At 42.4% G+C, this 27984-nt stretch overlaps 2 protein-coding genes across 2 annotated transcripts; one reads left to right on the forward strand and one right to left on the reverse strand.

Moving 5' to 3' along the window:
* Window positions 1–776: 776 nt before the first annotated feature.
* LOC110877665 lies at window positions 777–17217 on the reverse strand. The gene is made up of 4 exons (XM_022125829.2): window positions 17016–17217; window positions 2059–2212; window positions 1670–1945; window positions 777–1585 (listed from the first exon to the last, which is right to left on the reverse strand). The coding sequence occupies exons 2-4, from the start codon at window positions 2191–2193 to the stop codon at window positions 938–940; spliced, it is 1059 nt and encodes a 352-aa protein (XP_021981521.1). The 5' UTR covers window positions 2194–2212; window positions 17016–17217; the 3' UTR covers window positions 777–937.
* LOC110877664 lies at window positions 5811–9662 on the forward strand. The gene is made up of 7 exons (XM_035976983.1): window positions 5811–6510; window positions 6592–6747; window positions 6880–7011; window positions 7090–7338; window positions 7410–8509; window positions 8580–8870; window positions 8945–9662. Exons 1-7 carry the CDS (start codon window positions 5811–5813, stop codon window positions 9356–9358), a joined length of 3042 nt encoding a protein of 1013 aa, XP_035832876.1. The 3' UTR covers window positions 9359–9662.
* Window positions 17218–27984: the final 10767 nt, after the last annotated feature.

Consider the following 27984-nt stretch of genomic DNA (forward strand, 5'->3'; position numbering starts at 1 on the left):
TGTCTTTTGTTAATATCAAAGATAAATAATTTTGAAATCTAATAAATATTTCAAAAGATTATATTATCTCCTATATGAATTGTTTAAATTTAATTTTATAATTATCTTTTAATTAATATTAATTATCTATAATTAAATAGGAGATAAAGATGAGAAAACTAAAAAATAGATGGCTCCAATGAATGACATGTGTCCCAAAGTTGGTTTCTTTTATTATATAGTATAGATATAGATTGGATGAGTGGTAAATAGATTAGGGTTTTTACAATCTTGATGTTGTTAGTAAATCGGTAGAGAGGGAAACAGGTGTTCCGTGTAATAAGTCAAAAGGTATTCATCGAAGCAATGCGAAGGCGAGAGAATGCATGCAGGTTTATAAAAACAAAATTATACTTCAAAACCTTAAATTTACTATTTAAAATACATAAATCGTCCATGTCATCATGACATGGACGATTTATGTATTTTAAATAGTAAATTTAAGGTTTTGAAGTATAATTTTGTCATGTGCTACTAATATATCATATTATAAAGTAATGCTTGAATAGAATAATACTAAATTCGTGTGTTAAATAATTTCAATGATGTATAAAATAATACTAAATTAAAATGGAAAGAATTTGAATATCATGCAAAACTGTTTAAAACATCACAATCACTGTTTTAATATGCTTATGTTTTGCTACAATATTATGTGTGAGCCTCTCTTACTAATCACAGCCCTAGTACGGATTCTTAAGTCTTAACCCTGGGGGGCCTGGGATAACCAACATTAATACAAGACAGATAACACGCCAAATTACTCATTACTAATATATTAGATCACGGGCCGAGTCCTTACAGGCATTCGACAACATTTATAATAATAATAACAATATGAATTATGTATCTTTTATTATTTTCAAGTCATTAACACAACCAACCAACAATACACATACTAAGCAGATGGCCCAGCAACCTGCAGACGGGTTGATTTCCACTCTACAGCTTCACCACACTGCTTGGCAATACCTCCCAAACGGGACCTGCCTACACTGGCCGCTGCCGGGTCAACCCCACTAGCTGCCGAGTCAACCTCACTAACAAAAGTTTCTGTCACAACCGGTGGTCTGGTCGCAATAGCTTTGAGGCGGTACCGCTCAGCTCTAGATCCAATAACCTGTCCCAGAACAGAGGCTGCAATTGTGAATGCCATGGCGTGTTTTGGCATCAAAACCGACTTTCTGAGCATCGCTATAAAAGGAACCGCTGCATGAACGGCTACAAACCAAGACGGTGAGAATTTTTTAGTGTGTTCCCGCCATATCCCTAATGGGACATTAGCCGCCATGCCCAGTACCCCGATCGCCAGTATCTTTGCAGGCAGGGGTTGCGGTCTGAGATTCTTTGCAAAGGCGGTTCGTGCTAGAGCCGCCCGGGCCGCCACGATTGCCGGCGGGCACTGGTATTTAAAGTTTGATGGCGGTTTGAATGCCTTGGTCACAAGCGGTAGAACGTTACTCACTGCTCTATATGACTTGGCAATAGGACAGTTCCCACTTTTCAGCCACTCCTCACCCGTTGCCTCGTGATTCGAGTCTCCTTTCTGTAACATCATTTAAAAATTAAACAAAGTGATCACATGATATAAAATTATAAATTATAAATAATCAGCAACTTTATCATATACCTGAGAAGAGTTTTTCTTGTTCTTCTTTTGATGATTCTTAAACATCTCATTGAACGCGTCGAAACCGAAGGACCCTCCTAAACTCGAAAGACTAATAGTTGCAGCCTTTGCTGCTAACGGGTTAAACTGTTGTGACACTTGTTCGGGCTTCACTTTTTGGGGAAATTGCAATGTTCCCTCGGAAAGCGGGACAACACCATTTTGTCCATGGAAAAGCCTAAATGCCATATCAAAATTGGGACCGTCCTCGAATATAGGACCTTTGGTTCCACGGGCCTAATAAGAAAACAATGACGAAGTTTAGTCCATACGCACTCCAACCCAACCCACACGTTTGGACCCGTTTTTGCCCCTCTGAGTGAAATCAATAAGGAATATAAGAAACTTACGGGCAATGGGAAAGCCATGGATGAAGAAAATGAGAAGTTAGTCGGTTCATTAATATTGCGCAAAAATGGGCATCGAACAATATCATGCTGTGATGGCGCAGACTCGTCAGCCATACTCCTACAGAAAAAATTCATCTTTTGACAGCAGGATGCCCTGCACATATAAGACATGTAAATCAGCATTACACCACACAGAAAGATTAAGGGGCTGTTTGTTTACCTCTTAATGAGGCTCTTAATGGTTCAAACATCTTACTGGTTCAGCACTTAATGGTTCAAACTGTTTGTTTCACGAGCAGATGTCTGAATGGTTCAGACATTTGCTTCTGAATGGTTTAGATTTATACAGAGTCTGAATGGTTAAGACCTCTAATCTGAATTGGTCAGACATTTGCCTCTGAACGGTTAAGCATTATACAGGCTCTTAATGGTTCAGACCTCTTACTGGTTCAGCACTTAACCATTCAGATGTCGCCAAACAGCCCCTAAATATGACAAGGCTTGAATTGAGGATATTCAAACTACAATCAATTACCATGTGCTAAAACCATGAGCATGTAATCTTATTATTAAGTCATGTGAGTAAGACATTACACCATGTTACATTAGAAACATAACAAGTCTAAATATACTTGTGTTGATCATGAGATGGTTGTATAACTAATACCGTTATAAGATCTTTCTATTATGTGACTAAATCCGGTTTTGGATCAATAAATTCCAAACAAAGATTCATGAAAAAAAAACACAAATTAGGTAACAAAACTAGAGTTAAACGCCCCTCATCAAAATCTACCACACAAATAATAACTATAAGTTTAGTAAAAATCTTGTATGAATACAGCACAACACACTAAACATATACACACGGCCACTTGCTCAGCACGAGCTACGTTTTAGCTGGTTAGCCAGCGGGGTATTCGTGCGGGCCCGAGAGTTACTGGTACAGGTTTTCACGGTTATCAAGAAAGTACACTGACATACGCACGGTGAAATATTAATTCATTCTACGCAAACACAAATCCCACCCATGTTATACGATAACCAAAAATATATACAAAAGACAACCATCTATAGATTTAATCTAATTGGGCCGTTAATTGATAAAAACAAGTAGGCCGTTTTACAAAGTACAAAAAACAAATCTTCCAATATCTAGCATCAGAAAGTCATTAAATCATAACTATACTCCCGTTCATCAAACCCCTACACTAACTTAATATAGAGCTCAAAGTCAACATAGTCAAGTTATCAATTCACAAACCTAATCCACAAAAGAAAGAGTACCAGATAGGAAAGAAAGAAATAATTATTTAAAGAGTAAATAGCTTTTTTTTCCCAAATCAAGAAACAACATCATGCCTTAGCATTATAAATCATATAATCAACCTAGATTTCAATTTCGTCAAAACTACATCAAAATTATCTAAAACTCATCTAATCAATTTTGTTTTCAATTTCATCAAAACTCATCAATAAATAATCCATCTAAAAGTTAAAACTCAACGTCATCAAGTCACAAACTTGCATAAAAAAAATATGTCTTCCTTCAAAATTCTGAAAAAAGTGAATAATCTGACTTTTATTGAATCGAGTCAACATGAACTTCAGCATCAAAGCCCCATCCAACACAACCTAGATCTAAATTCAATCAAAATCATCGATCTACACGAAAATGCATGTAGAAATGAACATAAATCATCGAGTATCGTCGATATCATAACCTAATCAAAATTCATGAAACAAACAGCAACCGAAAGAGTAAACAACCCAATCAAACACCAAAAGTCAACCTAGTTCTCAATTTCCTCAAAAAGTTAAAAGTCAACACAATCAAGTTGCATATTCACCTAAAAAAAGATGTAATCCCTTCATAAATTCAGATAAAAAAGCAAAAAAATCTGAGTTTTAGTGAATCAAGTTATCATGAACCTTAGCATAAAAGCCCCATCCAGCACAACCTCGTTCTAAAACTAAATCAAAATCATCCATCAACACAAAAAAACGTGTTGAAATGAACATAAATTGTTGATTACTTGATTACCACCATATATCATATACTAACTGAAATTTATGGAATAAACAGCACCAAAAGTCAACCTACTTCTCAAGTTCATCAAAAAAAACTCATCACCGATCCCATCCAAAAGTTAACTCAACAATATCAAGTCACAAATTCAATTTAAAAAGTATATATAATTGAAGAAACACGGGTTCTAATTAAGGTATTAATTAGAGGGGTTTATGTTCCTATCATAGTGGTTAATCTTCTTTGAGGTATTTGAGCTCCGACTGGTTAATCAACCTGCAAAACAGAACACCGTTACTCGTTAAGAGGGGAATGTGGGGGTTTCCCTCTTAACCGGGCTCCGGCGTGAGAATAAGCGATTGCTTTGAGAGTAATTAAGTAGTTAAGAGTAAGAGCCGAGAGAATAGATTGAGTCACCTGAGGAATGAAGGTCTCTATTTATAGCCGGAGAGGTGTAAGAGGTTGTGGGCTGATGGGCCTTGGGCCAGAAACGGACAACAACGAATATACTTTTTGCCTCGCTGGCCTCGACTGCTTAGTGGCTTCTAGATGCTCGTCGGTGCTGGCGCACCTTGATTGGAGCCACGTGTCATTGTTGTCGGCCTTGTTGTCCCTTCTGTCATCAGCAGACAAGTGGAGATCGTGGGACAGTTGTCCCCGTCTCTTGATTGGTGCCATGTAGGCGTCCTTGTGTACTTATCGTCAGAAGATCGTGGCGCACGATTGAACAGAGCCTGCTGGACGCTCATTGGCTCTTTTTACTGCCACTTGTACCCTGTGTACCTCTGTAGGTAACAGCGCGTCTTCCTATGGAGAGGATTTTGTTTGGTGGCAACTAACCCGCGCGGGGTTAGTGTGCTCACTTATACCATTGTTTTTATACTAAGTGTTGCTATCTGAGTTTATTATGTGCTCTTCCTCGCGCGGGGGTAAGTCACAATGTGATGTGAGCTGCGCGAGGTTGTTATTATCAAGTTGTTATGCTAAGGAGTATGGTCTCACGTGCAACCTGTTATGAGGTTTGCGCGACTTTTTGGGACCATACCCCTTCAAGTCCCCCCAGTCCAGTGCTGCACCATGCGCAACGCAAGTGGTTGGAGCTCTGGACTTAATAAAAATAAGAGAAGGGAAATTGTCCTTTTGGTCCTGACTTGTAAGGCGCATGTAGAAAACTGTTGTTTTCGATGCGCAGGTACTAGGCAGGTGTCGAGTGATTTCTTGTTTGTCCTTTTAAGCGCGCGGGGTTATAGTGGTTTACGTATATCTGGCGCGACTCATATGACTTCTGCATGAAGTTACTTGCATGTTTTATGGCGGGAAACTTCGAAATTTGAACTTCTGACAGGTTGGTGAGATAAGTCGCTGAGGGCGACGTTTGAGTTGACCCCTGGCACGGGTGTCATCATGCCGCCTGCGGCGGTTGCACTTCATGTCAGGAGAGTGAGGCCCACGCGCGCGTGGTAACCGTCACTCCTGGTTTCCCGCTTGACGTGGCAACCTTCTGTTGGTTAGCCTAGCGGCTAGTGCGGCACGGTTACCCATCGCATTAAATGCGATGGGTATAAATATCCGAAGAGAAAGGTGAGAGATTCACTTTCTCTTTGTTTCTTCTCCGATTTCCTCTCAAAACTCTTTGAATCTTCAAAGTGTTCTTCCTTTTCTTCAAGATTTCTTCAAATCTTCAAGCCTTCTTCGAGCCTTTTTTCCAGATCATCTTAAAAACATGAGTGAAGAGCATCAAGAGGTTGCTGCTAGTGAGGAAGGACCGGTTCCAGTCCTTAGATGGGACTTAGGTCTGTTCGAACAGATCGTTCGAAGTTTTAGGTTTCCACCGGAGTGGGATGCCCGGTACCCTGCTCAGGGTCAGACCGCGGCTGATGCCCCACCCGGTTACATTACTTTGTTCGAAGACTTCTTCCTTCAAGGAAACTTCCGGCTGCCGGCGACTAACTTCTTTGGTAGCATCTTGTCCTACTACAAGTTTCATATCTCACAGTTAAGCCCACCTGGGATGGTGAGGGTGAGGCACTTTGAGTTCTTGTGTCAATCCCACGGCATTGAGCCGACGGTGAATAAGTTTCGTGTCTTCTATCAACTGCAAAGAACAATGGGGTTCTTTTCTTTTGCTAGCCGTGGTACGGCTAAGAAGATTTTGTTGAATCCTCCCAAGAGTTTCCATGACTGGAAACCCAAGTTCTTCTTCATCCGGGAGGAAGTCTTGCCAATAGCTATGCCGTTTAGGGAATGGACCGAGGTTATACCAAAGGAGGACCTTCCTATACCGAAGTCTGCTCAGTGGTATCAGCGGCTTACCGCAACCCCTAACCGGGTATTTGGGGAGAATGTTCTGGTTGCTGCCAAGATGAGTGACCAGTGGTCACCTAGTAGCAGGGAACTCCCGGTCTTGAAGATCGGGGATCAAGGTTAGATACTTTCCCCCTTTTTGTTTTGTTTCCGAGTACATTCACTTAACTGGTTTCTTATACTTTGTTTTTGTTGTGTAGAGACGCAACTCTATCAGGCTGCCTTCCCAGCCTTTGGTGGCTCCATGGGCGTTCGCCCTCTGCGCGATGATGAGGAAGGCTGGTATGACCAGATAAAGGGGAACTTCATGCTTCCTGCTGCTGACGCCTTCGCCTCGCCGCCGGATGCAACTGAAGGTGCGCACTATCCTAAACCTCGTCCATTGCGCTCTGTGACTTCTGCTGGGAAAGAGACTTTCTATCTTTCCAGCGAGGAGTCAGTAGGGTCTTCGAATGGCGAGTTAAGTTCGTTGCCTAAAATCTTTGCAGGTGTGTTGCGCGATCTGGGGGTTGACCCAGAGGAGAAGAAGAAGAAACCTTCGAAGAAGAAAAAGAAGGCGGATGTTGAAGTGACCAGCAAGGGTCCTGGCGCCAGTCGCGCAACTACTGCTGCTGTCAAAGGTACGCTTCGCCTCCGGCAACGTGACTTAGACGATTACGTGATAATCAGTGACTCTTATGAAGGTTTATCATATGCAGCTATGGGAAAGACTGGCGCTGGTGGGTCAAAGGGCTCTGGGAGCGCGGGTTCTCGTAACCCGGATGCTGACGCAACTCCATCTCATCCTGAGGATGAAGAAGAAGAGGAAGAAGAGACTGCCCCGTTGATTGGAAGAAAGAGGGGTAGAAGCGAGGCGACAACTGGTATGGCCTCTGCGCCTGTTTCAGTTGTTATTCCCGTTGTTGGGAAGAAGAGCAAGTTGCGCTCGTTATACCAGTTTTCTCCTGGTATGCTCTTATCTCCCTTCTTTATAATTTAACCTCTTTTTTGCTCAAGTGCGTTTGCTTTATTCTTGTAGAGATCAAGAAGAAGACCCCTGAAAAGGGGGTTAAGTTTGTTGAACCCAGCACGAAAAGACCTAAGGTTGCCACTGAACCTTCCGATTCTGCTGCGCGTGATGCTGCGAAAACTGCTGAAGCGCAGCAAAAGGCAGAAGAGGATCGGAGGAAAGAAGAGAGTAGGATTGCTGCGCAGAAGAAGGCTGAAGAGTTAAAGCGCAAAGAAGAGGAAGAGAAAAAGAGGAAGGAGGAGGAGGAGAGAAAGCTGGAGGCGGAGAGGAAGAGAAAAGCGGAAGAGGAGAGAAAGCTGAGGGAGGAGGCGGATAGGCAGAGGAAGGCGGAAGAGGCGAGGAAAGAAAGAGCTGCCGATCAGTCTTCTGTTCAAGGGCAGTCTGGTGTCCCAAAACCTCCCCCCGCTGCGCCGATTGTTACTTCTAAGGGGTTAGGGCGCTATGTGTCTAGTGGTGCAAGCTCTGGAGGAGCTGGGGGCTATAACCCCAATGTGATAGGTGCGAAGGATACCGTCGGGGATATATATTATAAAACTTATACTGAAGAGGAACGTGGTGATGCTCCTCATCAAGCCCCTTGGAGCTTAAGGCAGAAGGATACGTTTGTTGAATTTGGTCCTTCTCGCGATTGGTACTTGAACCAATTCACTCCTGGCGAAGTTAACCGTCAAAAGGCGAAGCCGCATGAAATGTTGTACCGCACTTACATTCTTGCCGAGGCCAACGCTCGATCTGCTAACCATCAGATAGTTCGTGAATGGCGAACAATGGTCAGAGAGCGCGCCGACTGGGAGGCTTACCGAGAACGTGTGCTAAAACGTGTTGGTGAATTTGAGAAGGCTAAGGCCACATTTGATGAGGAGAAAGCCAAGTTTGAGGCTGATAGGAAAGCTGAAGAGTGGGGTCGCGAGGGCCTGCAAAAGAAACTTCATAATGTGGAAGAGCAACTGGCCAAGGAGAAGGCCGAGTTCAAGCGCATCTGCGCCCAGGACAACGAGCGCGCCTATGCGGCTCGACAAAAAATTGTTGGTCTTGAGGCTAAGATAGCGGAGCTGACATCGAAGGTGGAGGAAGCGCAGGTTGAGACAGCCGCTAAACAACAGATGGAGGTTAGTTGATTTTCCTTTCGTTTTCTCCTTTGTTGTTTATAAAATTTCTAAGTCATTTGCCAACTTCCAGGTTGAGTTGTCTGAAGCTAAGGTTCAGCTGTCCACCAAGGACAAAGATCTCCAGGCCAAGGACGTTGAGATTGCGGAGCTCAAACGTCGCTTGGATGAACAAATCGACAGATGTGAGTCCCTGGAGATCGACCTTGAGGCAGAGAAGGTCAAGGCCATCGATGCTGAGGAGGCGCGTGCTGTCAGCACTGCGGCGCTTAACGTGGCTCAGACAAATTATTCTGAGGCCCAAGGCATTGTGGACACGCTTGTTTCTGAAGCAGAATGGATGCGCACTCGGGGAATAGTGCTGGTAAGTCCTTTTTGCCTTACCTTTTTCTTTAACATGTTGAAGAGTTTATTCTTAATGCTCCTCTTTTGATGAAGGTTGCCAATTCCATCTTGAACGCCGGCGAGCTAGATCGCGCTGTTGCTGCTCTTACGGATGCGGCGCGTGCAGTTGGTCATCGAGGAGGTTACCTGGAGTGTGCTGATCATGTTGAGCGAATGCTGGGACAAGAATTCGATACAAGTCATTGCTCAGTGACGGAACAAGCTGATGCTGCGCTGGCCAGTGCTGAGAACTCATATGACAACCTCTCCTTGCCCATCATGGACTTGGTTGTTAGTGCCTTAAAAAAGGATGATTGGTGTCAGCGCCTCAAGGCGATCCTTGATCCACCGATTACTGTTGAATCATCTGATGAGGAAGCAGCTGGTGATGATGGCGGAGGTGATGACGATGGCGACGATGGTGAGGGGAACGAAGATGATGATGGTGAGAAGAACGAAGACAAATAGAGTAGGTTGTTAGTTTGTTGATAGGCGTTTGTGCCTTTGTTTCTGACTTGATTGTAAGTGATGCGCTTTTGCGCAGTTTTAATGACAATGAAATGACTTCGTTTTTTCTGTTGCAATTATTGCATTGCTGTAAAAACTTAGGTTAAATTAGCTCGAATAAATGGAAGCGTTTTCTAAGCATAAGGTGGCCACCCGGTCTCGCGCTTTGTTTGCGGAGGACCTTGGAGGTGGTTTTGAACCATCTCAAAATGCTGGAGTGTTTTCGCGCTAATCAGAAGTTTAACATGCATTTGTAACGAAAAAACAATGTAATAGAACATGTCGTATGTTTTCATTCAAATCAGAAGTTGGCTCTTAGGCCTTCATGCCAATGGCTCGTAGCCGGCGTGGCGAAATTGAAAAATGGCGCGAGGCCGAAAAGGTTACATATAGCATTTGCGCAATTGTTGCGCATTCCAAGTTCTTGGTAAGATGTGGCCATCTAAGGTGCGCAATTTGTAGGCCCCTTTGCCTAGGACCTCATGAATCAGATATGGGCCTTCCCATTTAGGTGCCAATTTCCCTGGGCGTTCCGCATTTGACGCTTCGTTGTCGCGAAAGACGTACTCCCCTGGATTGAAGGTACAAATGCGAACCCTTGTGTTGTAGTACCTTTCCAGCTGGGTTTTGTATTTGGCCTCTCTGATTTTTGCGATTTCACGCCGTTCTTCTAATAAGTCTAAGTCTAGACGCCTTTCTGCTTCATTGTCAACCGTGTTGACCGTGGTCATTCGCGGCGAGGGCAAGCCAATCTCTGCCGGGATTACCGCCTCTGAGCCATAGACTAGGCTGAAAGGGGTTTCGCCGGTACTTGTCTTTGGCATGGTCCGATGAGCCCATAAAATGCTTGGGAGCTCATCGACCCATCCGCGCCGCCTTGTTCCTAATCTGGCCTTTATCCCTTCGACGATGCTTTTGTTCACACTTTCCACTTGTCCGTTGCCTTGTGGGTGCGCAACGGAGGTGAAAGTGTGCTCAATGTTCATCTCCTTCATCCAGTTCTTAAGATCGTCTGACGCGAAGTTGGTGCCGTTGTCTGTCACGATCTTGAGCGGGAGGCCGAATCTGCATATGATGTGCTCCCATATGAACTTGCGCACAATCATGGCTGTGGTGGATGCAAGGGCTTTGGCTTCTACCCACTTCGTGAAGTAGTCGACAGCTACTATGATGAACTTTACGGCGCCGGGGGCATCCGGGAAGGGTCCTACCATGTCAATTCCCCATTGCTGAAAGGGCCATGCGGTGGACACGGGGATAAGATCATTTTTAGGCCGCAACGTTTTTGGAGCGTGCCTCTGGCAAGAGTCACACTTGCGGATCTCCTTCATTGCGTCAACATGCATACCCGGCCAGTAGTAACCGGCGCTCATGATCTTCGCGACGACCATCCTTGGTCCGGAGTGGATGCCGCAAATCCCTTCGTGGATTTCCCTTATCAAATAATTCGCGTCCTGGGGGTCCACACAGCGCAGTAGTGGTCCCAAGAAGGATTTTCGGTACAAGATACCGTTGTGCATTTCGTACTGTAGGGCTTTGTTTTGGATCTTTCTTGCTTCCGCTTTGTTCTCAGGAAGCACCCCCTCTCCCAAGTATTGGATGATAGGGGTCATCCATGATGTCTGCCCTGTTTCGATTACGTTAACTTGGCGCAGTAAAACCGATGGGTTTTTGAGTACCTCTATCCTTACATCCTTGGCTAGATGTTGAAAGGAGGTCGAGGCGAGCTTGCTCAGGGCATCTGCGGGCTTGTTTTCTGAGCGATTGATATGTATGACTTCGTGGGTTTTGAATTGTTGGAGCAATTCTTTCGCTTGTTCCAGATATAAAGCCATGACTTCACCCTTCGCGTCGTATATGCCATTTACTTGACTGGCTATCAGGAGTGAATCCACATGTGCGCGCAAGTTTTTTGCTCCCATCTTGATGGCGAGGCGTAAGCCTGCCAGAAAAGCCTCATACTCAGCTTCATTGTTGGTGTTCTTGAAGTCGAGCTTAATGGCGTAAGTAAACTCGTGCTTTTCTGGGCTCACTAGACGTAAACCTGCTCCCGCGCCATCTTCATTTGATGCCCCGTCAGTGTAAAGCATCCAAATCTCCTCTGCTGTGTTTTCCTTGGGCGTCTCTACCATCTCACACTCCTTGATTTTATCAGCCGGTACTTCTGTGATGAAGTCGGCGAGGACCTGCCCCTTAATGGCTGGGCGCGGCCTATACAAGATGTTATGGCCGCCCAGTTCAATGGCCCATTTTGCCAATCTGCCTGATGTCTCAGGCTTCTGAAGTATAGTGCCAATGTGGAAATTGGTAAGCACAGTTATCACATGGCCTGTGAAGTATCGGCGCAATCTTCGGGAGGCGTGTAGTAGCGCAAGAACCAGCTTTTCCATTGTGGAATATCTTGTTTCTGGGTCTGTGAGTATCCTGCTGACGTAATAGATCGGGGTTTGCACGCCGTTCCTGTCTACCAACAATACTGACCCTACTGCCTTATCCGAGGAGGACAAGTACAGCACAAGGGGCTCTTTTTCAAACGGTGCCGTCAGCGTAGGGAGTTCGATCAGACACGCTTTCATTTGTTGAAAAGCTGTTTCGGCTTCCGGGGTCCATTTGAACTCTTGCTTCTTCACACAGTTGCGCAACGTGCTAATGAAGGGATACGACTTTGCGGCGTGATTGGAAAGAAATCGATTTAGCGCGGCCAGCCGGCCGGCTAGTCGTTGCATTTCCTTGATGTTCCTTGGCGAGGGCATTCGTTCTATAGCTTGTACCTTCTCTGGGTTCACCTTGAAACCGCCGTTTGTGACAATGAAGCCCAGAAACTTCCCTTCTTCCATGCCAAAGGAACACTTGGCTGGGTTTAGTTTCATATTTACGCTGCGCAATGAGTTGAACGTTTTTTCGATGTCTTTTAACATTTGGTCCTCTTCGGGACTTTTCACCACTAGATCATCGATGTAAACCTCAATGTGCTTTCCGATGTCACCTGCGAAGGTTTTGTCCATCAAGCGTTGATAGGTCGCGCCTGCATTCTTTAAACCAAAAGGCATTTTGGTGTAGCAGAATATTCCAAGATCAGTCCTGAAGGCTGTCTTGTCTTCATCTTCTAGCTTCATCTGCACTTGATGGTATCCTTTATAGCAATCCAGAAAGCACTTCCATCGGTATGGCGCGAGAGAATCAATTTTTTTATCGATCTCAGGCAAGGAATAGCAATCCTTTGGGCACGCCTTGTTGAGATCAGTGTAATCAACGCACATGCGCCATCCGCCATTTGATTTTTCTACCATCACAGGGTTCGCGACCCAGCTTTGGTATCTTACCTCTCTCAGGATTCCAGCCTTGAGCAACTCACATACTTGCTCATTCATCGCTTTTGTCTTATCCGCGCCTAGGCTGCGCCTTCGCTGGACTTTTGGTTCTACAGAAGGGTACGTGTTTAAGCAATGCTCAGTTATGTTGCGCGGGACGCCGGTCATGTCTGACGGGGTCCAGGCAAATATATCCATGTTGCGGAACAGCAGTTGCTTTAAATGTTTTCTGATGTCTGACGAAATGGCGTGGCCAATTGTCACTGTCTGCTCTGGGTACTTGCGGTTTAAGACCCATTTTTCTGGCTCGGTCGTAGAGACCTTCGCCGCTTTTGTTGGGCGCAGCTCTTCAGTTGACATCACTTCTTTCTTGGCGTATATGATTGCGACGCCTGTCTTGGTAGGAAAACCTATGGCAGAATGAGGTGTTGAAGTCACCATGTTTAGTTCGCCTTGTGTTTCCCTTCCAAGAAGCACATCATGCCTTGATTTCACTGGCATTACCATAAAGTTCACATTTGTTGTTCTTGAATGTTTCCCGTCAGAGAGCGTGACAGGGAAACTGATTTGGCCGAGAGGGAAGACCATTTCATTGCAAAAGCCGGACAAAGGATAATCGACTGGCTCGAGTCTCGCTTTGTCTTCTTCATCGAATTGATTGAAACATTGTTCGTAGATGATGTCGGCTGTGCTTCCTGGGTCGATGAAGATGTACTCTGTTTCATAGTGACCAATTATACCAGTAATGACGACGGGTCGTGTAGCGCGAGGACCGCCGCGCACTACTGGGAATATGACTTGCTGTTCTTGCCAAGAAGGCTCGTAGGGCCGTTTGCCTTTTTCTCTCGCGGTGTATCTTGGTCCGTTGACCATGTGAGTCTCTAGCCGTCTCACTTTTTTGTGGCTGCCTTCATCGTGACGCTGGAGCTGACGGGTGTCCTTGCGCACATTCTTCACTAAATGGCTTAGCTTGCCGCTTTTGAGCGCTCTTTCGATTTCCTGGCGCAAACTGTAGCAGTCATCGGTCAAATGCCCCGAGTCTTTGTGAAAATCGCAGTACAAGTTAGGGTCTTGCCCTTTCTTGTTTGTCATTGGCCTTGGCGCCTTGAAATCGACATTCTCCGTCATTAATACCTCCTTTGGAGTTTTTGTGAGCGGAGTCCAGTGTTTGTCACGGTTGTCGTCTCTGATTGCTTTCTTGTAACCGATTCGGTCAATCGTATCTCGCGCATCTTCTCTGTAACGTGGCCTGTCGTCACGGCCTCTGGGTCTCTCAGACTTCCAGTCATGACTCTTGTACTTGTTGCGCTTGTTGTTGTTGTTGTCGCGCGGCCTCTCGTTTGCTCTTGAAAATCGATCTTCGGAGTAATAACCCTTTCCACCAGCAAGGGACTCCTCGGTTTGCGCGACGATCTTTGCTGCTTCCATCAGTTTATCCCACTCTTTTGGCATCCCATCTTTGCCTGTGATGGTTCTAATGAGGCTATCACAGCGTATAGCCTTCTTGAAGTGGCAGCGCATGAGTTGCTCACTGACGCCGCCAATCTCTAAACATTCTTTGTTGAAACGCGTGATGAAGTCCTCCAGACCTTCACCATCCCTTCGCCATATGTCTTCTACTTCCGCCGTATCACGCTGATAGCGACGTTGTTGGCTAAAATAGCTTAAGAATTGTGTCTTGAAGTCTGTCCATGACTTAATTTTTCCGGGCGGAAGGCTGTCAAACCAGGCGCGAGCCGCTCCGGTCAGCGTTTGAATGAACAGGTGGCACCACATGGGCATGTTCCAACCTCCCATGCAGCCCACACTCGTGAATGTTCTGACGTGGTCGTCTGGGTCAGTCAACCCATTGAATTTCCCAACGGTTGGGGGTAGCTTCTCTCGTGAGAGTGGTGCGAGTGCGATTTTCGGGATAAACTTGGAGTGTTCCGCAGCTTCCGCTGGCCTGTAAGCCAGGCGGAAATCTCTTTCAGCCTCTTCTGTGTAGCCAATGTGTTGTCTTGGCTTATAGTACTCGTGGTTTTTTGGTAAACGATTGAAGACTGACGACTCTTCATCACCTTCCCATGTAGGATCATATGGGTCGGTTTCTTCCCATTCATTGTTCATGTTGCGCGGCGTGAGCCGGCTGTGAACAGGGCCTCGTTGAAGGTTCGACGGATATTCATAGTGACTATCCGTTTCCCCTCTTGTATCGCGCGTGTCTTGTACGCTTACACGTCTTGTAGGGGGAGGCCTGTTGGTTCTGCCTTGAAGATTGGCTGGTGGTGGCATTTGGCGCACCCCCTGACTAGGAGGAGTGACCAAGGACGGTTCTGCCGTCAACACTGCTTGCTGCGCGATGAGCGATTGGTATGCTGCATTGATAGTGGCGATGTTCTTGGCATACCACGAGGCTGGGGTTTCGCCCTCTGGTAAGCCAAGTAATGCAGATACATTTTGAGGTGGCACCGGGTTGGACGGTCCTTCGCCGTTGTTACCTGGGGTGGCCATTTGTGTGATACGGGTAACGCTCCCGCGCTGACCCCCCGTGTTGGTGATCTCAACTTCACCTATCTCTTCGATTTGGGCTTGGAGGTTTTGGACTCCTTCACCCAAGGCCGTGTTGGAGTTGGCTCCGAAGCCGAACTCTGGAAAGATTCCTTGACCGGTCATAGTCGAAGGATGAAAAGATGTCAAAGGCTCAAATAAAGAAGATGAGGGTGGTTATAGAAAAAATCGGTGGGCGCCAATGAAGAAACACGGGTTCTAATTAAGGTATTAATTAGAGGGGTTTATGTTCCTATCATAGTGGTTAATCTTCTTTGAGGTATTTGAGCTCCGACTGGTTAATCAACCTGCAAAACAGAACACCGTTACTCGTTAAGAGGGGAATGTGGGGGTTTCCCTCTTAACCGGGCTCCGGCGTGAGAATAAGCGATTGCTTTGAGAGTAATTAAGTAGTTAAGAGTAAGAGCCGAGAGAATAGATTGAGTCACCTGAGGAATGAAGGTCTCTATTTATAGCCGGAGAGGTGTAAGAGGTTGTGGGCTGATGGGCCTTGGGCCAGAAACGGACAACAACGAATATACTTTTTGCCTCGCTGGCCTCGACTGCTTAGTGGCTTCTAGATGCTCGTCGGTGCTGGCGCACCTTGATTGGAGCCACGTGTCATTGTTGTCGGCCTTGTTGTCCCTTCTGTCATCAGCAGACAAGTGGAGATCGTGGGACAGTTGTCCCCGTCTCTTGATTGGTGCCATGTAGGCGTCCTTGTGTACTTATCGTCAGAAGATCGTGGCGCACGATTGAACAGAGCCTGCTGGACGCTCATTGGCTCTTTTTACTGCCACTTGTACCCTGTGTACCTCTGTAGGTAACAGCGCGTCTTCCTATGGAGAGGATTTTGTTTGGTGGCAACTAACCCGCGCGGGGTTAGTGTGCTCACTTATACCATTGTTTTTATACTAAGTGTTGCTATCTGAGTTTATTATGTGCTCTTCCTCGCGCGGGGGTAAGTCACAATGTGATGTGAGCTGCGCGAGGTTGTTATTATCAAGTTGTTATGCTAAGGAGTATGGTCTCACGTGCAACCTGTTATGAGGTTTGCGCGACTTTTTGGGACCATACCCCTTCAATAATTCCTCCATAAATTTCAGAAAAAAAAAAAAAAAAAAACATGAGTTTTACAAAATCAACTCTTCATAAACTTTAGCATCAAAGCCTCATCCAACACAACCTGGTTCTAAATTCAATCAAAATCATTGATCCATGCGAAAAGACACATCAAAATGAACATAAATCACCGATTATCGTCGTATGCCATAACCAAATCAAATTTTATGAAATAAACAGCAAACCGAAGAGTAAACAATCCCAATCAAACACCAAAAGTCAACCTACTTCTCAATTTCATCAAAAAGTTAAACGTCAACACAATCAAGTTACAAATTCACACAAAAAAGATGCAATTCCTTCACAAATTCCAAAAAATAAAGCAAAAAACCTGAGTATTACACTATTACTAAATCAACTCTTCGTAAACTATAGCATCTAATCCCAATCCAACAAAACCTAGTTCTAAATTCAATCAAAATCACCGATCCACACAAAAACGCATGTAGAAATGAACATAATTACACAAATCTTCATACATCATAACCTAATCAAAACATATCATATAAACAGCAAATCGAAGAGTAAACAATCTCAATCAAACGCCAAAAGTCAACCTACTTCTCATTTTCACCAAAAATTCATCAAAAACCGATCAATAATTGAATAAAAACGCCAAATTATGCAATTAACAACATGAACAGATCTAATCGTACCTTAGAACACGTATGAGATCTAATGTTATTAGATAAGAAGAAAAGTGATGAAAGAATCAAAGGGGGATTGAAGAGTAGTTGGGATAAATGAAGAAAGGGGTAATGGTAATATGCTGTCCACACTCCCGAGTTGTGGAACGACGTCGTGTTAGCCACAAGCCAGGTTTGACAATTGTGGCTTGGGCCGATCAATTGGTGAGGATTTGGTGGCTGCCACAATTAATGTGTTAGATATATGTGGACACAAATCTTACTTCTAGAAAAACAAAAATATTTTGACAGTACCTGATTCATGATAATGCCAATCACATTATTGTTTTTTTTTTAACGGTTAACAGAGTTAATCTCGAACACTTTCGAGGCACCCATTGAATCAAACGGAGTACTTCAAGAGTAACCCGAGTCAATCACCAATTCCGGGGAAAACTCGGTAACCCACACGCCTTTAAGCACGACGGTGAAATTACCGTTAAAACCCGTTTAGTTCAAGGAACGAACCCAGATTTCCCTAGATCTTCTATCATTGCCCACCAATGACTCACTCTGCACCAAGTGGGAGTTGAACTTGCATCTCTCAAAAGAATGCAAGTCTTCCACCACTTGATATAGAGATCATTGGCATTAACATTCCTAAACTAGAGATTATAGGTTTGAGTCTCGTCTAAACAAAAATGATCTGGGTTAAGTCATGACTCATTCCTTCTGAAATGATGATAGATCGGATCAAGCTTTTGTTGGTCGTTGAAAAAAAGTTGTTATGATAACACTTTATAGCATGTTTATTGTAAATTAATAACTTAGCAAAGTAAACTATAACAATATCATGAAAATAGTATTTTTGTGATATGAAATGCTCTTGTAGTAATATGTAATCTCAATTTTGACACAATTTATATATGATAACTGATGAATTATGTAAATTAATAACTGATGAATTATGTCTATATATGATAGTTACAAGACACAATTTTGACACATAATATGTACAGAGAGATAGAGGGATCTTCCTTATCATTTTTTTTTTGGTGTCTGAGCATTATTTTACTTTATATATAAAATAAAAGATTTACATCATTCATATCTCTACGGTCTATATAAAGATATGTTGGCTACCTGGTCGGGGGTTAAGGGAATGGTTTAGTAAGGTTCTTGCCTTCTTCAGTAAGGACCTGGGTCAACGCTTACTAGGACTTCCTTTAATACTCACTGGTATTGGATGGCGGGGGTGCGAATGGCTTGATCCCCTCAGATGTAAACTACTATTAATACATTAACCCGGCTACTTGGGATTGTATCCCTGCTGACTCAAACCACTAAGCCTAGGGTAACATCACCTTCAAAAGAGGGGCCTACCACATTACGCATTAATAACTTAATTAATTATCTTTTAATTATCCAACCCTTTAGGATTGCATCCTTGCTGACTCAAACTACTGGGTTGAGGGTAACGTCACCTTCAAAAGAGGGGGGCCTACTACTATAACTAAGATAATCTCTTAAAAAGTGCAAAAGTGCGGAAAATATCAAAGGTTACACTAAATGCGAGTCGGATCCAAATGATTCATCTTGTCTATCTGTTTTTATTTTTATTTTTATTTTCAGCATTTTTAGTTTTTATTTTCATGTTAAAACCTTTTTCTTAAATTTTGATTTGATTAGACGTTGAGGATAAACCGGTACTAAAATCTCTTGTGTCCTTGGACGACCTCGGTATCTTAACAACGCTATACTACACTCACGATGGGTGCACTTGCCCATATGTGTATATGTATTTAAACTTCATTTATGTTTTATATGTATTTAATCGAATTTATAAGTAGGTAAGATATGTATGATATGCACTCGAATAGTAGATGATAAGCTTATGTAATTGCCCGTATGATAAGCGGGTGAATATTTCGAATAACCGCCGGAGGCAGTTACCCGCCAAAATTCAACCGCCAAAACACTATGTATTTATTCATTATTGCCAGCAACTTTGTCGGACATCAAGACATTCAAGTTCTGCTAGAATTGTCCATTATTCATTCGATATTCATTGTCTTTCATTCATCGTTTGCACCATGGAAATCCAATTCGAATCACTCTCAAACAATAACCCAAACCCAACTCATGAATCCGCTGCATATGTTACTTCTGATCCCCAACATAGGGGTATCAGAGCGTCAATGGGGAAGAAGAAGACTGAAATTAAAACCACTTCCACTTTGTTGCCATGCCAACATTGCACAGATGAGATGAACGACAAGAACAAGCGAATTCCTCGTGAGAAAACATGCTATTACTGTCACCAACCAGGGCACCAAATTTACTCATGTCAAAAGAAGGAAACGGACGAGGCAACCCAATTGATTCGACAAGCGATGAATACGGGAATACAGAAACAAGAAGGAGAAATCAGTAATCATCAGAAGATGATTGTCGTCGGTACCGAAGGAGGGCTATGGAGCGATATTTGGTACGTTAGTTCTGTAGTTACACATCACATTACCGGATCTAAATGTGTTTAAACGCATTAAACATATTGTTGGGGTTGATACACGGTCTGGGGGAAACAACTTCCTGTTCACACGAGGGGTTGGATCGGTTGAAATTAAAACATGCAATGAAACGATGAGAATACAAAGCGTTTTTTATTCTCCGGAGTTAGACCGGAACGTTTTAAGCATGGATCAATTGACATTGCAAGGCTACACCGTCAATAAGGCCGGTGATACTTTGCAGAATTTTTCCTATGTTTTCAACTCCGGTGAATAACTCCGTGAATGAAGTAAGTGGTCTGATAAAGGAAGATGAAATTGGGTTAAATGAAAAATAGGGTATACTCGATGAGAGTGTGTACGATGATGAATTCAAGGAGCGATACTTAAACTCTTATTTCGAAGAACTAAATCTGTCTTCACAAGAGACGGATTGGAGTTTGATGATTGTTAAAGCAATGGAATTCCACGAATTTGCCGACTGTAAGGCATTTCTGGACTTAATCGATGATAGAGAGTTTGTTTTTAAATATAAACACACATTGGAGTCAAAATTTGAGGAGATGGTTAAGTGGTTTATGATCGATTATATGGGAATAACTACAAGACCAATCCCACCATTTACTCCAAATAAGAGAAAAATAGACTTGTTAAGTCTGTATATATTGGTGGCAAGAGATGGTGGTTACCGGGAAGTCACAACAGAAAATCTATGGCCTGCAATAGCAAAAGATATAGGATTTGGATACGAAGACGGAGATTACATGAGGGTCATTTATGCCATGTATCTCGATATCCTAGAGTATTATTATAAGTTTAAAACGGTTCAAGGAAAAGTGCATGACAAGGAGATGGTGTTTGAAGAAGAAGGGTCCTCTAATGGCTGCCATAGGAGACCGAAAAGTGCAAATGACATTCAACAGGAACCTGCTGCATCGGCACAGTTTGCACTCTTTGCTGGAAACGATGAAGATGACTGGAACCAAATGAAGAAGAGGAAGCGTTTCAACTTCAATCACGCAAGATGGGCTGTCGAAGAAGCCAACCGGAGTGTCATGGAGCAAGCTAGGAAACATAACTAAAGTTTAAGGGGGGTTATGTTAGAATTATTAAACTTCATTTATGTTTTATATGTATTTAATCGAATTTATAAGTAGGTAAGATATGTATGATATGCACTCGAATAGTAGATGATAAGCTTATGTAATTGTCGGTATGATAAGCGGGTGAATATTTCAAATAACTGCCGGAGGCAGTTACCCGCCAAAACACTATGTATTTATTCATTATTGCCGGCAACTTTGTCGGACATCAAGACATTCAAGTTCTGCTAGAATTGTCCATTATTCATTCGATATTCATTGTCTTTCATTCATTGTTTGCACCATGGAAATCCAATTCGGATCACTCTCAAACAATAACCCAACCCCAACTCATGAATCCGCTGCATATGTTACTTCTAATCCCCAACAATATGTTGTCCACACTCCGAGTTGTGGAACGACGTCGTGTTGGCCACAAGCCAGGTTTGACAATTGTGGCTTGGGCCGATCAATTGGTGAGGATTTTGTCACACCCTGGCTTTGCGGAAGCGTGGTTAATTTGGTGTGACTTCTTAATACCATAGCTTAATCATAACAAAGCTATATGAATTAAAAATATGCAAGATCATCCATTAAAATAAAAATACCGTAATATTGTCTTAACGGGATAACACCCTAACAACCATAAACTTGTTCATCAAACATTACAAATTCAAACATAACATAGACATGATTCAAGGACTGTGACTTGTCCAGGAAAGAGTCACATTCCCCAAACCCTGGATGACCTCGGTGACTAATGCAGCGGAAAACATGCCATACCGTGCCAGATCTTTTAATTCCCTGAAATACATGTAAGTTGAAAAATCAACAATAATGTTGAGCGAGTTCATGCGAAAGTGAGTAAATAAACCTTTGTATTTATCAAAAACCCTGGTATGTAGCAAATAAGGAAAAAGAGATCACCAATGGTTTGCAAGGCCATTGATATGTGTGAAGTGCAAGTAGGAAGACTCAAACCTAGCGGATTTATGTGTCGGGCACTAAGTCACCCCGAGGTCCGTTATGCTGGACCTGGGACTGGGCTCGCTACACCCAGATAGATCTACCGCTCCTGTCCCTCGGTCCTACCATGAGGATTAATGGCCTCAAGTTTCCGCCTACCCACTCACATGATCTAAGTAACAAACCTCCTTACCCTAACCATACCATGTAAAAAGTATTCATAATCAATGTAACATGTATTTCACCCCCGCAGTCTAGAAAACTGAAAACAGTTAAGAGAAAAGGGGGACATGAACTCACAGTCAGTGCGTCGCTATACCAAGTACTCCGAATGTCAGGCAGCTGTGCAACGACCTACATGTGCTAATTCTATTAGACGGATGGCCGTGCCTTAGCTTTATTGTTTAGGTTTTTGGGAAATAGTTAGACAACTATTTCGTGTTTATATTTTGCATGTACTTGGTAGTTAATCTCCTTCCCAAGGATGGGGGATTTAATACATGTGTATTTGTATTATATCATTAAGTCCCACTTAATATATTTTTACTTCTACTTCCAAAATATAAATATTTTTCTCAAAAATATTATATTTTCACTTCACATAATACTTCCAAAATAATGCGTCGACAAGATACGCGTTCATGAATATTTCCGTAATGCGTAAGTTACGTTTTAACGATTAAGTGGTAATAATAATTACCGGTGTAACTTATATGTTTGTCGTGTAAGCGTTTGTATTATTTTGGAGCTGTTATCGTTCGAAATATTATTTTTACTCTAAAAATAATATTTATATATTTTCACAAAATAATCATAAACAGTGTGGTGAAAATATATTTACTAAGTATATATTTATCACGTTTAGCTTTGTGAAAATCCCACCTCCGAATATTTGTAAATAAAGTCGTGGCGAAATATATTTTGAAAACATGTCGAAAATAATTCTAACACTTGTAAATAATTCTAAGTGTTAGGTTTTAGAAAAATTTTGCCAGAGTTTCCTCTGTAACTGGAGGTGGCCACGCTTTCAAGCGTATCATTTTCTTTTACAAAATCATTTCAACATTTCTTTAAATCAACCAATCAATTTCCGACACATCAAACTAGTCGACAAGTATGTAAATCGCATGTTCACATGAACTTGTAGTTTTTCTGAAAACTATAGTGTAGATCCCGTTATATTTGGTGGATCTTTGTATAAAATAGTTTAATCTCGTAAAAACCTCATTTTTAGAATAAATCTATTTTTACATCTTCCCGTCATCTTTTACAAAAATTGTTATTTTGTCGAATCTTTCATTTCACAAGTGTTTATACACTTGTGGTTTGTAAAAATCACACTTGTTAGTGTGTTATCCGTCTTTTAGAAAACATGATTTTCTCGACACTTGGTTCTACGAAAATACCACTTGTACATACGTAGATCCGCTAGTTTTAAACACTATTTTACCAGTAAAAATACTTTTACACAAGTTCATGTTTCTCGTGTGGTAGAGTTTCACCTTTTAACCCTTGTACCGATAGAAACAAGCTTATGTCAAGATCTATGATCTTAACAAGGTCGGGTTAAACGATGATCCGAGCTACCACAACGTAGATCGGGCCTCAATAATCACCACTTTCAAATACTACAACTTTTACACAAGTATTAAGCTTTTAACCATCAATCTTCATGTTTTAGTAAACTTTAAAGATTCAAAAGATAAGTTTCCGCATTTTAACCGTTACAAATCTTATTAACCACTTTAGATATGTTCGAGAATGAGTTTTAAGTGTTATACCTCTAGCTCGGGGCTAGGGAAGATTCTAGGCGAAAATGTGGTGGATAAAAGCAAGATAACGAGGTCCTTCCACTTCCATTTGCTCCAAGACTCCTTATGCGTGACCCGAAAGGCTTGTGTATGCTTGGAATGAAGAGATCAAAACTCGTAAATGGGTGGGTGCCAAGGGGGGTGTTCGGCCGTAGCTATGGAGGCAAGAGGGAGAGAGTTTTGTGGTTGGTTTGTGAAGTGTATAATCTCATATGTAATCACAAGTATTTATAGACAAAATCAAGATTATCGACCATTGGATTCAATGTCCTCTTGATATCCAACATATGTGATTATAATAATCAAATTGGTACTACACTTGGTCACAATGTGACCGATCGGCCCAAGGGGGGGGGGTCCCTAGTTCGATTTTAACCATATAGTTAGTGTCTAGTTACTTTAAACCAAGTTAGATTAGGGGTTAACTCGGTTAGTGGTGTGATGCGTTATAATGCGGGTGTTAGGGTAATCAGGGACCCTAACTGGCTCAGAAAAAAAGACCAATAGTATTTTTGTCAATATTTTCATATTCCGGGTATAGTCCGGTTGTTCGTTTGGATAGAAATCCGTTAAGGTGCTTAAATAAACTTTTAAGCGTCGTTAATAATATTTTTAGTGACACATCTTATTTCCCAAAGTGTCAGGAATATTTTCTCATGTTTTGGCACTTTATTAGTTAGCCAGAAGCTAGTATGTAAATAAAAGTGCTGTGTTTCGTGCTTAGAGTACGTTTTAGGCACATCCAGTCATTATATCTTATTCCTAGAGACGCAATTTTACAACCCTTGTATCCCTACACTCACTATGGGTGTAGTAAAATATTTCTGGCTCATACAGGCCCTTAGAGGCAGTGTCTGCCTGATGCTGGCTTTATCAGCATGTTCAATAGGTTATCCGTTCTAATGCTACTGTGCTTTAGTGCATCATGTTTGTCACTAAGGTTCGACGTGTAAATAATGTAGTGACGGAAATCAAAGTATGATGCAGGAATATACAAGTGCTAGAAATCAAGTAGCAGTTCATTGGCAATTTCAGTTAAGCACAGTAATTAAGCAGCAATTATTTATTAATTAAATCGTACGGATACCTGGTTTAGTGAGGGTTGTCACAGATTTGGTGGCTGCCACAATTAATGTGTTAGATATATGTGGACACAAATCTTACTTCTAGAAAAACAAAAATATTTTGACACTACCTGATTCATGATAATGCCAATCACATTATTGTTTTTTTAACGGTTAACAGAGTCAATCTCGAGCACTTTCGGGGCACCCATTGAATCAAACGGAGTACTTCAAGAGTAACCCGAGTCAACCACCAATTCCGAGGAAAACCCGGTAACCCACACGCCCGTAGGCACGACGGTGAAATTACCGGTAAAACCCGTTTAGTTTAAGGAACGAACCCAGATTTCCCTGGGTCTTCTATCATTGCCCACCAATGACTCACTCTACACCAAGTGGGAGTTGAACTTGCATCTCTCAAAAGAAATGCAAGCCTTCCACCACTTGAACTAGAGATCATTGGCATTAACATTCCTAAACTAGATATTATAGGTTTGAGTTTCGTCTAAACAAAAATGACCTGGGTTAAGTCATGACTCATGAATTTTATCATTGTGGGCCTTCGAACAGTAGATTCCTTCTGAAATGGTGATAGATCGGATCAAGCTTTTGTTGGTCGTTGAAAAAAAGTTGTTATGATAACACTTTATAGCATGTTTATTGTAAATTAATAACTTAGCAAAGTAAACTATAACAATATCATGAAAATGGTATTTTTGTGATATGAAATGCTCATGTAGTAATATGTAATCTGACTGGTGAATTATGTCTATATATGATAGTTACTAGACACAATTTTGACACATAATATGTACAGAGAGATAGAGGGATCTTCCTTATCATTTGTCTGTGGTGTCTGGGCAATATTTTACTGTATATATAAAATAAAAGATTTACACCATTCATATCTCTACGGTCTATATAAAGATATGTTGGCTACCTGGTCGGGGGTTAAGGGAATGGTTTTGTAAGGTTCTTGCCGTGTTCAGTGTATAGATCCTGCAAGGACCTGGGTCAAGCTTACTAGGACTTCCTTCAATACCCACTGGTATTGGATGGCGGGGGTGCGAATGACTTGATCCCCTCATATGTAAACTACTATTAATACATTAACCCGGCTACTTGGGATTGTATCCCTGCTGACTCAAACCACTTAGCCGAGGGTAACGTCACCTTCAAAAGAGGGGCCTACCACATTACGCATTAATAACTTAATTAATTATCTTTCAATAATCCAACCCTTTAGGATTGCATCCTTCCTGACTCAAACTACTGGGTTGAGGGTAACGTCACCTTCAAAAGAGGGGCCTACTACTATAACTAAGATAATCTCTTAAAAAGTGCAAAAGTGCGGAAAACATCAAAGGTTACACTAAATGCGAGTCGGATCCAAATGATTCATCTTGTCTATCTGTTTTTATTTTTATTTTTATTTTCAACAATTTTAGTTTTTATTTTCATGTTAAAACCTTTTTCTTAAATTTTGATTTGATTAGACGTTGAGGATAAACCGGTACTAAAATCTCTTGTGTCCTTGGACGACCTCGGTATCTTACCAACGCTATACTACATTCACGATGGGTGCACTTGCCCATATGTGTGTTTAGTGTTAGTAGAATATCGTGTTTTATAAATTTAAAACTTGACTAAAGTGTTAAAAAGGGCTAAAAATATAGTTAAAATCATATAACGCTACACACGCATCAAGTTTTTTGGCGCCATTGCCGGGGACACAAGGATTTAAGAAAGCTTAAATGTAACAACCCGCACATTCGTGCGTTGTTACTACTCGTTACACTCGTTATGCCTAGCACCAGAGATTCGGATCATAATGTGGCTATATCGCATATATCGCTAAATCGCAGTATTTTTCGCATATTTCGCATACTTTATCACTATCACACCACATTGCGCTTGCTGACAACCACGAAGATGTCGAGTGAGGACCAATTCTACCCTCCTTGACAGCCGTGATGTGTCGTCGTGCAACTCATCACTAAAAAACACACATTAACGTTCACGATGACATTGAGAGAGGACCTATTCTACCGTCCTCGATGACCGTGAAGCGTCGCGAAGTAATCGCATATTCGAAACGAAACCCGGTTATTGTATCGCAACTTTGAAATATGGATATGTATATACGACCCAACGTGGCTAATTATAATAAATATATGAAATGTGGATGAGAATGTGTAACCAAACTATCGCAACGCTTAACAATCGAAACAAAACATCGAAACGCAATTCACCGGAGACCACCGATCGAATGACTGGTCGATCGGACAACCAACCGATCGGACAGCCAACCGATCGGACAACCATCCGATCCATGGCACTCCATTCCCCTTTTCTCCTCATCACCTATAAATAGCCCTTGTCACATCACTTGAACAGTGACGTGACAGCTCTCACTTGACCAGCACGCTTTGGGGCCATTTTCTCTCGATTTCTCGCAATTCTTGTAAGTTTCTACCTCAAGTCTTGTACTTCTATGATCTACACGCACTCCTTCATCTTTTTTCACCATCAAATCCCAATTTTTCACCGTTAAATCTTCGGATTTGAGCTGTTCTAAGGTGATGTCATCATGGAGTTCTTAGGAACAATGAAGTGTGACCTCATCTCATCATGAACAGTCCGGATCTAATAGATTCAATGGTGTATAAACACTAATTTCACCTAGATCTAAGCCGAATCTAAGTTTGCTAAGTTTTTCTTCAAGCTTTCTTAACTTTTCACTCAAAACCGGTAGCAACAGAGCTAGTACAGACCTTCTACTCTTCCTATAGTGAAGTGTCGGTTTAAGAACTGGTTCCTATCGACGAGATGACCGGCTTGTCATGTTAAACACGAATAACTGTCGAGAACAGTTAACTGATTGGACAAGGTGATTCCCATCTGATCCGGTGACTCGGACTTGGTGGAGTTCCATTTGTTGGCTCGTAGTCGTACCGTCTCGATCAAATCGCAAAAGCTTAATGAAATAGCCAAGTTGTAAAACGATCAGATTGCGGGACGGGTGACCGTCCGATCGGATTGCCATCCGATCGGGCTGCCACCCGATCGACCTTCAATCCGGTCGGGTTGCACTTAGGGTCAAGACTTAAACTGTGACAACTCGTAATTCGAACCTACCTTGTGTAACGATACGTGCTTATGTGAACTTTTATGATCATTGAATGATATGTTAATACGTGCTTGTGAGTGAATGTATGATAAACACACAACCTAAACCGATCACACAACAACCATCAATTGCACGCACAAGCCCACTTTGGGCCTTACCTTTGTACACGGACCAAGGGCGGCCCATTGAGGGGTCCGGCCCACTCCTCTTAAACGTGTAACACCCATCATTGGGGTTTGTTCTTTCACTTGTTACAATTACCTCACACACACACGACCCTAGCTCTCCTTTTCCTCTCTCAAACCCGACGGCGAGAAACCCTTAGGATCGAAGATCTTGCTTTTCATTCGGCTCACTTCCTCTTGGTTTGATTCTAACCGGTTAGTGTTTTGTATTGTTTTTCTTGTTGAACGATTATATGATCCCATGCTTAGAC

Source organism: Helianthus annuus, chromosome 9 (genome assembly GCF_002127325.2).
Source record: "Helianthus annuus cultivar XRQ/B chromosome 9, HanXRQr2.0-SUNRISE, whole genome shotgun sequence".
Taxonomy (NCBI): domain Eukaryota; kingdom Viridiplantae; phylum Streptophyta; class Magnoliopsida; order Asterales; family Asteraceae; genus Helianthus; species Helianthus annuus.

What these genes read in the sequence shown, in the direction of transcription:
- LOC110877665 (XM_022125829.2), bottom strand. Translation starts at nt 2,193, where the DNA reads ATGAATTTTTTCTGTAGGAGTATGGCTGACGAGTCTGCGCCATCACAG. An exon ending in CCATGGCTTTCCCATTGCCC is followed by an intron (nt 1,946 to 2,058) that starts GTAAGTTTCTTA and finishes TTTTCTTATTAG; the next exon opens with GCCCGTGGAACCAAAGGTCC. An exon ending in ACAAGAAAAACTCTTCTCAG is followed by an intron (nt 1,586 to 1,669) that starts GTATATGATAAA and finishes ATGATGTTACAG; the next exon opens with AAAGGAGACTCGAATCACGA.
- LOC110877664 (XM_035976983.1), top strand. Translation starts at nt 5,811, where the DNA reads ATGAGTGAAGAGCATCAAGAGGTTGCTGCTAGTGAGGAAGGACCGGTT. An exon ending in CTTGAAGATCGGGGATCAAG is followed by an intron (nt 6,511 to 6,591) that starts GTTAGATACTTT and finishes TTTGTTGTGTAG; the next exon opens with AGACGCAACTCTATCAGGCT. An exon ending in AACTACTGCTGCTGTCAAAG is followed by an intron (nt 7,012 to 7,089) that starts GTACGCTTCGCC and finishes TATCATATGCAG; the next exon opens with CTATGGGAAAGACTGGCGCT.